We start from the raw sequence: 12,862 nt of genomic DNA on the forward strand, positions 1-12,862 counted from the left end.
TGTATGCGTCTTTCTATTCCTTTTTTTTTTCTTGACTGATACCTGTATATGAATAAAACACTTTTAATCTGCTCTGTGGGTATTTGTTTTGTGAAAGATACACATATTGAACCAAAGCAGAAAGTGGGGAGGGAAGTGACCTGCGGTGCATGCGTGTACCACTGCAGTATTTTGTCCATTTCATGGAGAAGGTGTGGCCTCTGAACTCGTTCACCAGCAGAAGCAGTCATAAGCCCCATTCCACCGCGGAACACAGAGTGAAAATTGGGGAGGAAAGTGATCTGCAGTGATCTCGGGACTCGAGGGAGCCGAGAGCCGCTTTTCACTGCTACTTTGACTTGGACACTTAACGGGACACAGTACAAAAAGCCCACCTAATGGCGATCAACTCCCAGTTTTAAACCATGAAACCGGGATTTCAAACAACCCACAAAATCAATAATGCAACCGATGAAAGAGAGGGCAGGCGTCTGAGAAGTCACTGTGCACCCAACGAACCCTTACCGGATTGCATTGTCAAAAGCACCTTAAAAAATATGCGTGCCTCACCTTTGGCACCTTCGGCAGTGGTCAATTCAGTTTTGTCTCCGTCATCCCCTCGGCCTGTGTCCCCCGGAGTGTTGGTGACAGACGTGGAACTCCCCTGCCAGACCCGGGAGCCGCTGCCAGAGCTGGGGTTGGAGTACAGGAGATCTAGTGATCGGTGGGGCCAGAGGGGCCAGGGAATGTCCCATCTCCCGGGATCTGTTTCTCCGCCGGGGAGCCGAGCATGCAGGCTTACCTCCAGTGATCGTCCCGGCGGTCAACGTGGCTCAGTGTCAACGCCTCCCGGCTGGGAGGAGCCAGCTCCAGCAGTTTTGAGAGAAGGTGCTGATTCGCTCAGAGCTCCTCTCTCCAAGGCGTCAAACACAGCGAGCGATCATGATCAATACTGCAGCAATCCAGTCCCCTACATAGCTCCCTACCACCATCAAACAGAATTAAAGGAAAAAACCTGTGAAATATCGAATGCAGGTCTTTCGTCGTCCATCTCTACCACTTCTAAGTCAACGAATCTACAAACGGGGTGCGGGCCGAGCAATATGCTCAAGGTCTTGGCAACAGTACACCCAGAACCTGAACTCGAACTTGCCTGGCCCATCGACCCCCAAGCATTTTTCCAGAGCTCTAACACTGAAGCGGAATCCCTCTCGGACGTGAAAAATGAGGAGGCCCATAATCCCCAGTCTGAAACACTCCCAGACTCAAATCCCGAGCCGAACTTTAACTCGGACGAGACCAGCGACCTTGAAACATCAGACAAAACGACGCCAGTCCCTTCCATGAGGTCTTTTTCCCCTGGAACACGTTGCCTCAAGATCTGTCAAAAGAAAAAGGGAAAGGTGAACAAAAACCCCCAAAATACACGAAACATCTCAGGAGCCCGCTTAACCACTGATGGAGGAAAAAAACACACAGGTGCTGTTCATTTTCATCCTAAGAAAAGAGGAGGAATTAAACCTAAATGCATGCCAAAACCGTTACTTTCAAACGCCTTAAAAAACTTCTTTCAAAAACAGTGCAAAAGAAAATTACATTCTTCTGCAGAATTATCTGACTATGAAATTTTAGAAGTAATACAAGACCTGCCCTCATCTAAAGAGCGGAGAGTCGAGATATTAACACACAGAGGTCCGACTTCCGGCTGAACTATCGATCCTCCCGGAGCCCTCAGCTAAGCATCCAGATCAGGGCGTTTGCAACTTGGACCCAGCAGCCACTGAAGCTCGGTTAGTAGCTTCGACCCTACCAGTCCCTGATGCCTCTGTGCAGGCAAAGCACCAGCTTCGACGGCAAGTCCTGCCACAACCAACTGCTTCACCTCTTGAAGATCTTAACCTGATGAAGAAAGCCCCTGTGACAAACACGAGGGGGGCACCATGGCCCTCGAAACACGATCTCCTGCGGAGTCCAGCTTCACAGAGGTTACCACCCTCCATGAACTTAACACCACTGAGAATCAGAGACCCGATACAGGATGGAGCGGACTCAGAGCAAGGAGCCCCTAAAGCCCGCCAGGCAGGGTACTCAACAACTAAGCCTTCGCAATCATTTAACGGGGGGAGACCCATGGAGTCAAAATCGAAAGAACACCAGTCTGCGCTGGAACTCCAAATATTGGCACTAAAAAACACTTACCATCCACCAACTAAATTGTGACAAATTGCTAGAGGCACACAATGTAACCTGAGTCTACCAGTGGAAGACACGAGGAGGAATATTCCTTCTACGAAGACTAAAGCCTCGTGCCAGCCTACCACAACCACAATTCTCAATAACGTAGCAGCTACTACCTCCCACCAATCAAAAATTCCAGGTTCAGGACCAAATAAAATCTCGACTACAGACCCAACTGTTTCCATTGACCTAATAGCAGGTTACCCAAGCTTAGAAAAATCTCAAACAAAAGTAAAAACGGTGATTGCCTCTAAGAGGCAAGTGGCCTTACAACTATCTACAAAACAACCTACGGATGCGGAAAGGGGTGCATCCGAGCAAGTGAGTGCTAGACATCCGTGCAAAGCAGCTATTGAAACGCGCCAAGACTAGCCTAGATGTTGTGAACCTGAGTCCGATTTGGTAGTCTTGGCAACCTCGCCCATTACAGCAAATGAATTTCTGCAAGTTCGCGAATTGATGGACTTAACTATACATATGGATCTTGACCAAAGTCCTCAAAAAGAAAAAGCGTCAACTCCACAGTTAAGGAAAGCTTCAAACCAAAGCTCATCGGAGGCTGACCAATGTCTAAAACTAGCAACTAATTGTGCATCAAATCAAAATGGCCCAAGTGCGTCTCAAACGATAGGTGATTATGGCCGAGACATCCAGGAGTCTCGGCACATTACCCCAGTCCAATTTTCAAGACGCCGTCTCTGCACCTCCTCGAATAACGATCGGAGGGCACAGCGGAGATCATGATCCATCGAGCCAAGCAAGAAAAAGGTGAGTGTAAGTTTTGATCCCCTGGAGGACAGAAGACAAAGGCCTGAACCGAACCGCCAAAAAGCACCTGACATAAGCATATTACACTGAGAGGCCCGAAATAGTAACATTGCCCAAAATGAGATCAGGCTTTTCAAACTTGAACTGTTAGGGAGAATTCTCTTATAAGGCTAATTTCCAAAACCTAGTGAGTCCCCCAGCAGCTTTGCTGGATTTTAGGGGTTTGTTTTTTTCTCCTGCTAAGAGAGAGACTCTTTTTGTCCCACTCTTAGACATGATTTGGGGTATGCCTCCGACTATTTGTGTGCTTTTGGGATATGGGGTCTTTTACTCCATAGGGTATCATCTGTTTTTTGTGTATGTGTTACACAGCACCCTCAGTGCAGTAACACAGTGGTGTCATAGTGACCCCCAAACTGACTACTGTCTCCCAGGGCATGTAAAGTCACCATTGGCTTTACTAGTCCTAAATTGTGAACAGAACCAGTACAAACCATCATATTGTGGAAGTACTGGAAGGGGTTAATTATATTGCCCCTTGTCAAGTTTCTGGCTGGTGGCAGTGGTTACCACACAAAATATTCCACCAGAATATTTCCTATGGGATTTTCCCATTGATTTTAAATGCACCACTTTTTGGTGCAATGTTAAATATACCGCCGGTTTATTTATTTAATATTAAATTCACGGTTGAGTCTTTTTGCCAGAACTCTTTTCTAAAATGGCGTTCGTGTCCGGCTCTGTAACTCTGACCAAGGTCGAGCCCTTTGTTCCACTTTTTGGCGGGCTTCTCCACAGAAGCCCTCCAAATGGTGCCACTCTGTCTGGGTTCCACAGGATGTGTGGGGACGGGAATTGGCACCCTGGACTGCGTTGCCTTAGCAACTCAAGTCACACTCTATTCTGATTGGCCCAGTGGTGAGCCACCCAGTTCACCACTTAGCATGTTTGAGTGACAGCTAGGCTGTTGAATGGGTTTTTTTCTGCATAAAAGCAGGGCTAAGTCGCCACAGGACCTAAGAAATCCGAAGAGGGAAGAAGCCGAGCCATCTGCAACGACGACACCACCAGTGGACCCCTGCTGCAACGACCTCACCACTTTCCCGACGACAAGAGGAGATCTTCTGCTGGAAGAGTCTTCTCCCTCTGAGCTGGTGGGATCAACCAGTACGCCATTTCGCCTTCCAAAGACGTCTCTTGGTCGAATCGCCCGTGCCAAGCACCCCGGCGGCCGTATAGCCAAGCTTCACCACTTTGACCGCAAATAAAAGGAACGCACCTTTTACCGACGAACTCTGCGGCTGGTTTCATCCCTGTGCAGTGCATAGACTCCAAGTTTCCTCCTCGACGAGATCCTCTCTTCCCCTGGTCGAAACAATGAACTGCAACCACTGCCAGGAACAACTGCCACCGCTGGAGCTTCCTCCCTCTTTAAAGTACTGTGTTCCACCTGGCCTCCCTTTCTTCGGATTGCTAAAGGTGACCCTTAAATCCTTGGCTTTCCAACTGGGTTGGCCCCAGACCTTCTAACTTTACTTCCTGAATCACCACAACCTCTTTTGAACACTCTGCAAAGACTTTTAGTGCATTTTAAACCGTGTGATCCTGGGCACATTTCGCTTTGCTCCATTTAAAGTGGGCCTGGCCTATGAACTTTGGCTCTAAAGTGTATACTGCCTTCACTGACTTGCTTTGAACTTAGAAAAGCGTTGAGAACCGTTTTATTTTCATGCTCTGCCTTTTTCTCTCCCTTTAACCTAACTATTGGAGTGCCATCTAGGTTACGCGTTCTCATCTGTTTTAACAAATAGTGGTGCTTTAACTCTGACTTGTCTAATAGTTATCAAGGGAGGTGTTTATACTTTATCTGACTGTGTTTGAACTTGCTTTTGATTTAGAGTGTTAGTGTATTACCTACAGTGTGTTTTAAATAAATAATTATATACTTTTGATACAAAGCTCTGGTCAGTGTTTGCTTGTTCCACTGTGTTTTTGTCCCTATTGTTTATACTCTATATACTGCCTTACTCTTCTTGAGAGAAGTCTGACTGCTCAGCCACAGCTACCAGGTAAATCTGGGTGGTGCAGACTGCTACCAATTGGGTTTACTGCTTATTCCTGAAGTCTTAATCTTTTTGCAGTGGTCCCCAAGGGAACTGCACATGATTCTGCCTAACATGAACAAACCTCGACGATAAAGGCGGACCTGATATTAAACAGGAGAACAATTCTGCATTTGCTTTCAAAAACAACGAAGTTGAAGACTCTGAGAACTGAAGATTTTGTTCTAATAGAACCCTACCATCGAGAAAGGATGGCAAAAGCCTATCTACACATCAAAGCTTGTGCACTTAAGGACCTACAGTCAGATGCGTATACAGATCTTGAAAAAAAGAGGTTAACGGCTTACGGAACTCGAAAACCTAAGATCCACCAAGACAACCCGTAGAGGTGAAATCAATATGTACAGCAAACGTAACCGCTTCATCTCGAAAACGGAAGAACTTTACAAAAATTCAAGATGGGGTAGATACCCCCGTGACGTTGCAGAGACAAACAAAGGTTCTGCCCATCACAACTCACAAAGACACGGGCAAATTTGTGGAGGTAGAACACTCGCTGGTAGCTACAACCCTGGACTACGTGATTCAAATTTCCCGAACAAAAAACACAGTGACTGGGACCAAGTCTTTCACACTAGACCATCACGCCGGAACTCGAGCACAGCGAGAGAAAGAACATCCACAAGGTCTCCTCACCCTAAAAATAGTGAAATTAAATAAATGGAAAACCAACGTGGGGTAACCCCGAGAAAAGGAATATGGGCTTGGTTCCCGAAATCCTTTGAACCTAAAATCAAGAGATAGCAACCATCTCAACCTTCGCAAGTCTCCTCCATCCACCTCGACAACCCGACAAAATCATTGAGTGCCTCAACCATAAACCTGGGATCATGGAACACCAGAGGCCATCAACACCTAACTAAACCTGTGGGGATTGACTTAGGTGCTTTTGATATACTATGCCTCCAGGAGACCTGGTTAGAAGAGAAATCGGCCCTCGACGGTTATACTGTAATACTTTTTCCCGCTGTCAGAGGCCTCTTGGGGAGGCCTTCTTCTGGCCTTCACTTGCCAGTCCAAACGCGGTCTGGAGTGAACCTCATAAAATATTTTTTAAAAAACATCATAATCCTATGTTCATCTAGCAGCCCTTCTAACGTGGGACTCCTCGGATACTTTGAAATCGTATCCCAAGAAAATCCAACTGGGAATAATTACTACTCGTATCCCAAAATCCATATGGAACGTAAGAATCAAACCTAATCAGCAACAAACCCAACTTAGGTTGACAGCCTCCAACATAGCGGAACTAGCATAAAAATACACTGAACAAAGAAAAGACTATGAAGGAGAAGGAACGACAGCTACAGTTAACTACCAAACTCTCCTTTTGAAATATAGTTTGCACTCTAAATCCAAACCCGGAATTGGCAACCACACGTTCAATATACCTCTCGTTGAACAAAGATGAAAGATAAGAATTCTGAAAAGAGCAACCATAAAACAGAACTCCGCTGAAGCGTGGTCGACACTACGGATTGAATTCAACAAGTACAGATCATGGTTAAGAACCCACCGATCCAATCTATACCAGCAAGATTCCGAGCAAATGCTTAAGATCGTAGCGTCAAAGAAGAAAAAGGATTTCTGGACATTAATCAGACCTACTGCCACCCAAGCCAACAAAATCCTAACCAACACAATTAGTGAAGAAAAATGGGTAGACCACTTCCAAGCACTCTTCGCCCTCCCTGACAACGCCCGCCGGCCCGGAAGGGAAATTTCCTCAGCCTTATGGGAAGATCTAACTGACAAGGATGATATCATCAGAATGATTAAGAAACTGAAATCTTCTAGAGCTCTGGGTCTGGACGGTCTCACTAACTTCGAAAACTATTCCCGTTTCTTGGACATCAGCAGTGGTAGTCGCCATTTTTAAGAAAGGCTCAAGAGAAGATCCGGCCAACTACTGTCCGATTGCATTATTAGACACCATCGGCAAGGTCTTCGCATCACTTCTCCTTGAAACATTTCAAAAATGGGCCAAGTCATCTGACTGCGGGGATCCATTCCAAGTCAGCTTTTTGAAAAATGCAAATACATCAGCAAGGTTAGAGCTGGTGCTCCGAGAGTGTAACTGGCATTTGTGGACCTTACCCAAGCTTTCGACCGGGTGGATCGAAGTTTTGGGAGAAGTTAACAGCCTGGACGTGTCCACAATCCATTTTGGCCCCTATTAGAGCCCTTCACATGGACACAAGAATGCGTGTACGTTTAAAGCACCAAGACCTCCTCTCTTCAGAGATACCCTCCTTCATAGGGGTAAAACAGGGCTGTCCATTAGCCCCAGCCCTCTTTATCGCATTCCTCAGTGATTATAAAGGAGGCTGCAGCAACAGTTCTGGCTTTCCCACCAGAAATTGTCAATATACCCATATCTCATTTACTCTATGCTGACGACAGGATCCTCATCGATCGGGCTTCAAAGAAAACTTGACCACTTGTCAACATATCTGTCTCACAACATTCTTGAGATTAACAAAAGTAAAATTAAAATCATTATAATCGAAAAAGCAGCAAGAAAAACTGTGAAACCGTGTTGGTCACTGGAAGGAACTAAAATATAGTCAGTCAACAATTTTAAGTACCTGGGTGTAACTTTTGACTGCTCTTAAACCGACGCCCACACACAACGTGTTCTCTGGTCAAAGATTCGAAACCTCACTGCCCAGACCCGAACAATCGACAGGAAATATGGAAGGTTCTCGCTGATGACTGCTATCCAATTTTATAAATCAAAAATCATCCCCTCAATGGTTTATGGCATGGACGCATGCCTGGGAGTCCCTCCGACGATATGGTCTAAATTGGAGGGTTTCCTTTGGCGCTCCATCCTAAATGTTCCTAAATTGACATCAATCGCTGCAATACGGCGTAAATTAAGCCTGCTCTCCCTATCAGTTATGATAGACAATAGTAGTATGCAACTTTTCAGAAAACCTCTGATGCCAGACAGTCCTACTATCTATAAATTGATCGCTGAGGAGGCGACAAAAGGCACTTCCATTCCGTTAAACGCTTGGCAGGAAAAGAAGAAGAAGAGGACCTGATGTACAATCCTCAGAAGGTAAAAACGAAAATGGAAGACCTTGATTGGATCAAGACCCTAGACCAAGTTTCCAGCAATAAACTATTGAGCCATCTTCCTCCAATATGTCACAAAAGAAAAGAGATAGCGACTTATATAAAGACATTTCCTAGCAAAATGTCTGAGAGGGACATACCTCAGAGCATGGCTCAACCTTTTGTTGACCAGAGAAATTTTGAAAATAAGATCACAATCTCCCACGAGCGACTGCAGACTCTGCATGGAAATTAACCAACCAGAAACTATAAGGCATCTATAAAGTTTATCTTTACCCGCTATTCTTAGACTGTGACTTCTGCGACAAAGACCTGTGGTGGACGCGCCTCCTCTCTGGCGATAACAATAGATGGACCATCGCCGCATCTAAAATATTGAAATTGACAATGGACTAAATTTTAAACCTCCAAATCCCGAAAGAAATCATTTTGTGAGAGGCTTGTAGTTTACCCAGGATTGCGTCTCAACTCTGAACTTCATCTGAATTCAACTTTAGCCCTTGTAAAAGCCTAACATTGGCTATAAACAAGAAATTAAAACATTTTTTTTTAAAACAAGAAACTGGCTCAATCTATGTGGCTTGGTTATAAATGATAGACACACATGTCATGTCTGCCATGTGATTGGTTTTCAAATCATGCATCATTTTTTATTATTGATTTAGCTGAAATTAATCAACTTCTCAATACGTCTTTTTTATTATGTAATTTCATCATACACAACAGAATATAAAAAGATCATAAAACAATCCTTATACAAAAGAGAAAATTTAAAAAGAAAAATAAACAATCATATAACATTCAATAACATTTCAGAAATAAGCTTCAAATTCTTAATACTCACATACCCAATTTTTATATTCAAAATCATCAAACTAATCTAATTTCAATGCAGTTAGAAAATTAATCGTAGCCATTTGGATTGGGACAGAGGTTGCACCTAACTTGGCTGACCATCGCTTCTGTTCATTCAAAGATCCAAGGTGTGAGCAATGTAATCATGCATCATTAAGAAGGTGCCACCTGGGAGGCCCCTTGATAAGTAAATACTTTGTAACTTGGCATGTACAATGCACCCTGAACTAAAAAAGACTAACTAAACAGTGAGACAATAAACTGCATATGCAACGGGCCAGGCAGGTTACAGACTGAACAAAGCCACTTGATACACCATATAATTCTGTCAATACAATGATGTTTCCTTCTGGGCCCTGGAAGCACAAAGGCCAGCAGCACCAGGAGCGGTGTTACTGGTTATTACATATATGGTGCAATTTAGGTTTTTTTAAGATCAGGCAAAAGGGAAGAGGAAAGCATGGATTATGTTTTATGCTTACCATTCCCAAGGTGGTCCCAGAGTCCCCCATTAGACAGAATCTATCTCCCCCTCGTCGCAGCTCCCGGATCTGTAAAGGGAACACAAGGGGCCCAATCATGAAACTCTCACAAGGCAGTGGCAGATTAAAAGCAAGAAAGTAATTTTTTCAGCGCTTCCTAACAACAGTTCATGATAGAAACACAATTTTAAAGTATTTAGGTGCAACATAAAATGTATAACAATGTGTAGTATCCTGTGTATCTGTGTACAGATTGGAAGTCAAAACTTCAAACTTCAGCCATTTCTCCATTCCGAGCGGATAAAAGGACTATCACTGACGTAGGATAACTATAGCACCAGCAATTCACAACCATTCGTACATGCAAGCTGGATTCGGTACACTAAGGATAAGCCTCCTCTGTGTTCCCACAGATGTCTTCATGTTCTCCTGTGATTGTAATGCAATGCAATACTAGTAATGCCATCATAGCACATTAGGCTTCTGGGACCTTATGTTAAGCAATGCTCTGCTGATACAGAGGGATTTGCTTGCATTCCTCCCTCAATTTGAAAAGCTGCCATTCAAGATGCATCAATGTGGAGGTCCAACTTCCTTGAACACTTCGATTCTTTTTCATGATCCTCTAGCGCAATGGTCTGCCACCTGCAGCTCTCCAGATGTTTTGGACTGTCACTCTCATGATCCCTCACCATTGACTATGCTGGATAGGGCTGATGGTAGTTGTAGTCCAAAACATCTGGCGAGCCAAAGGTTGCAGATCCCTGCTCTAGCCACACAGGACCATTCTGGGTCCAATTTGAGAAACTCTCAATCAATAATAAACAAAAGCTTTGATTACATGTTCTATGGGGTGTGGCCCATTGGGAGTGTCTCAATTACATGTCAGCTGTCAGTACTTTTGACAGAGAAGACTAACCATTTGCATTGAAGTTTGTTCCCACAAATAATGGCAGGTCAGCACCAACATTCTAGGGAATCTCCTCTGAACAAGAGAATCTCCCCTGAACAAGAGTAGAAGAGCAACCCCAGTGTTTCTATCAGATAGCCACCTCCATGAGGTTCAGCTGACTGTCTAGGCAACTAAGAGCATGGGGACCATGTGTTGATTACCTCGACCCTCTTGGGATGAAAACCCAGGGACCACATATAAAACCTCTCCACCACATTCCATAGAACAGGCGACTAAATATACAAAGCTATACTATACTACAGCTTTTCTTCATTCTTAGTTAACAGGTTTTCCTGGAGTTATGGAGACCCTGTGCTGTGGGTTATCTTGACAGGGGAGGCAACCTGGCTCTATACCCAGAGTTGGGCCCCAGGATTTGACTAACGTCTCTCCCCCACTCTCTGTAGCACAGCTGTGGCTCAGCAGGCTCTTCCAGATCTTCAGCCACAGCCAAGCACGTCTTCACTACTGCTTAAGTTATTGTACGGTTCGTAGACTGGGGAGTCTCCTTCCTTCTCTAGGTTTTGCATTCCCCTCCTTCTTTAAGTCTCACTCTCACCTCTTCAGACCCAATTCTCTGCGGCCACTTGAGTCTCCTCATCATTCTGCCACAAAGCTTGTTCCCTGGAATTAGCCAATTTGATCAAATAGAATTGATTGAATGGTACATTTAAGCAAATTCTGCCAGTACCATTTGATTAGTTATAAAAAGGAATACCGAACATGTGGAGTGGGTATCGGAGGCGTGCCCTTTGCATCCCGAACTTGAAGGTGTGGGACCAACAAAAAAAAATGGACCCTGCTGCGTTATATCTGACTTACGTTAGAGGGGTGAAGGGGAAGTGGAGGTGAGCAAGCAGGTGAGTAGGGGAGAGGTGGTGGGGCGGTGTAAGGGACGTTTGAGTTTCTTGATTGCTTTACTTTTTACAATCAAAATGTTAGTTACAGCAATTACATTGCGGTCAGTTTACTCCGAGCAAATGGAGTATGAAAAATCAACCCAAATCCTGTTCCCTAACTATCCACCTTTCTACCTCCTCAGTTCTTTATTTTACTTTCCATCCGTCCTCTGCTCCACTCCCTCTCTCTGTTGGTCTCCTACTTCTCCCACTCTGGTAGTTTCTCCTCCACTTCTGGCCTTATTGCTACCTGTACTTTTCGTTCTCCCATCTCTGCTCTTATTTCTCCTCCCCCCCTCTTAACTACCCTTTCTTATCTCCTGCCCTCTTTGCCACACAACCACACTCCAAACTCCTCTTCACCCTCTAGACTCAACACTAGTTGAGAGCCCCTTTCACCTTTTATGCCTTCACAGAGTAGGGCTTGGGTTCTTAAACTGAATTGGTGAGTTCAGGTATTAATGCCATTTAAGCGTCTGGAGATTGGTTGGTGCGCATGCAGACTACGGATCCAGCAGTTATTCCTCTGGAGTAATCTGCCGCTTTCTCCGAGGCCAGAACCTGACCAAGCAAAATGTCCATAAAGCTCTAAAATATATCTTTTCCAGTAACATCTGGCCTGCTAAGATTAGTTTTGTATCATTCTGTCGTGTTTTCATGCTATGGGTTTGATTGCTTTACAAATACACATATCACTATGTCAGTGGTACATGCTGCAGCTCCAGTGACCGATGTGATAAAACATCTGGACACCATATCGGATCCATTTCTCCTGCAGTACATGTGGTGTCTAGAGTCAGATGTTTAAAATGTAGGTGCATCACACCAGGACACAGAGTTCGATGTGTGAAGCAGCTTGCCATGTCTAGAGACCCACGCTACACCTCACTGGCAAAGCCTAATGGGGTCAAAGTGTGGGCTTGCTTGAGGTCTTGTGCGGAAGGGATGCAGCCTAGCAGTTTGGGTTGGACATCCCAATTTGGTATGGGACCAAGCACGATTTGCCTTTGGTCTTTTCCCCCTTCTGTACTGAATGTCAGACTGAAAACAATGTTCACAAGGGTTTCCCAGAGGTTTGCCAGTGGTTTTTTCATACATTCAGAACCCTCCGGCCATCTCTTTTCTGTGTTGCAATTATTTGGTCCGAGTACATCTGTAAGAATGAGACCCATTGAAACATTTTCCGCGTTTAGTCCACCATGGCTGCAATAGAGGAATTTTGAGTGCAGACTCCGCAGCACAAGTGCTCCTAATGCACAAAACCTGTAGGTTACAGTGGGGAGCCGTTTATGGTATCCACTCAGGATGAGAAATAAGTGGGGTGAGTGGTACATCTATACCATAGTCTGAGGCCGCCTTTTCCTTCCAGTAGTGGAACTGACAAGTGTGAGAAACCAGAGGGTGTCTCACTTTCTAGTCCCTGGGGAGCTCTCTCTCAGGTGGCCAGGGCACGGCCATCACCCTTGGATCCAGACCGTGGGG

At 44.9% G+C, this 12,862-nt stretch overlaps 1 protein-coding gene across 1 annotated transcript in view; it reads right to left on the minus strand.

Annotated features, from left to right (window-relative positions):
- ENDOV (endonuclease V) overlaps positions 1-12,862 on the minus strand; it is a 188,979-nt gene that overhangs the window by 52,769 nt on the left and 123,348 nt on the right. The window contains exon 6 of the mRNA XM_069655187.1: positions 9,530-9,598. Coding sequence (XP_069511288.1) covers positions 9,530-9,598 — 69 coding nt within the window. The remainder of the gene's footprint in view (positions 1-9,529; positions 9,599-12,862) is intronic.

Source organism: Ambystoma mexicanum, chromosome 3q (genome assembly GCF_040938575.1).
Source record: "Ambystoma mexicanum isolate Mex_15411 chromosome 3q, UKY_AmexF1_1, whole genome shotgun sequence".
Lineage (NCBI taxonomy): Eukaryota > Metazoa > Chordata > Amphibia > Caudata > Ambystomatidae > Ambystoma > Ambystoma mexicanum.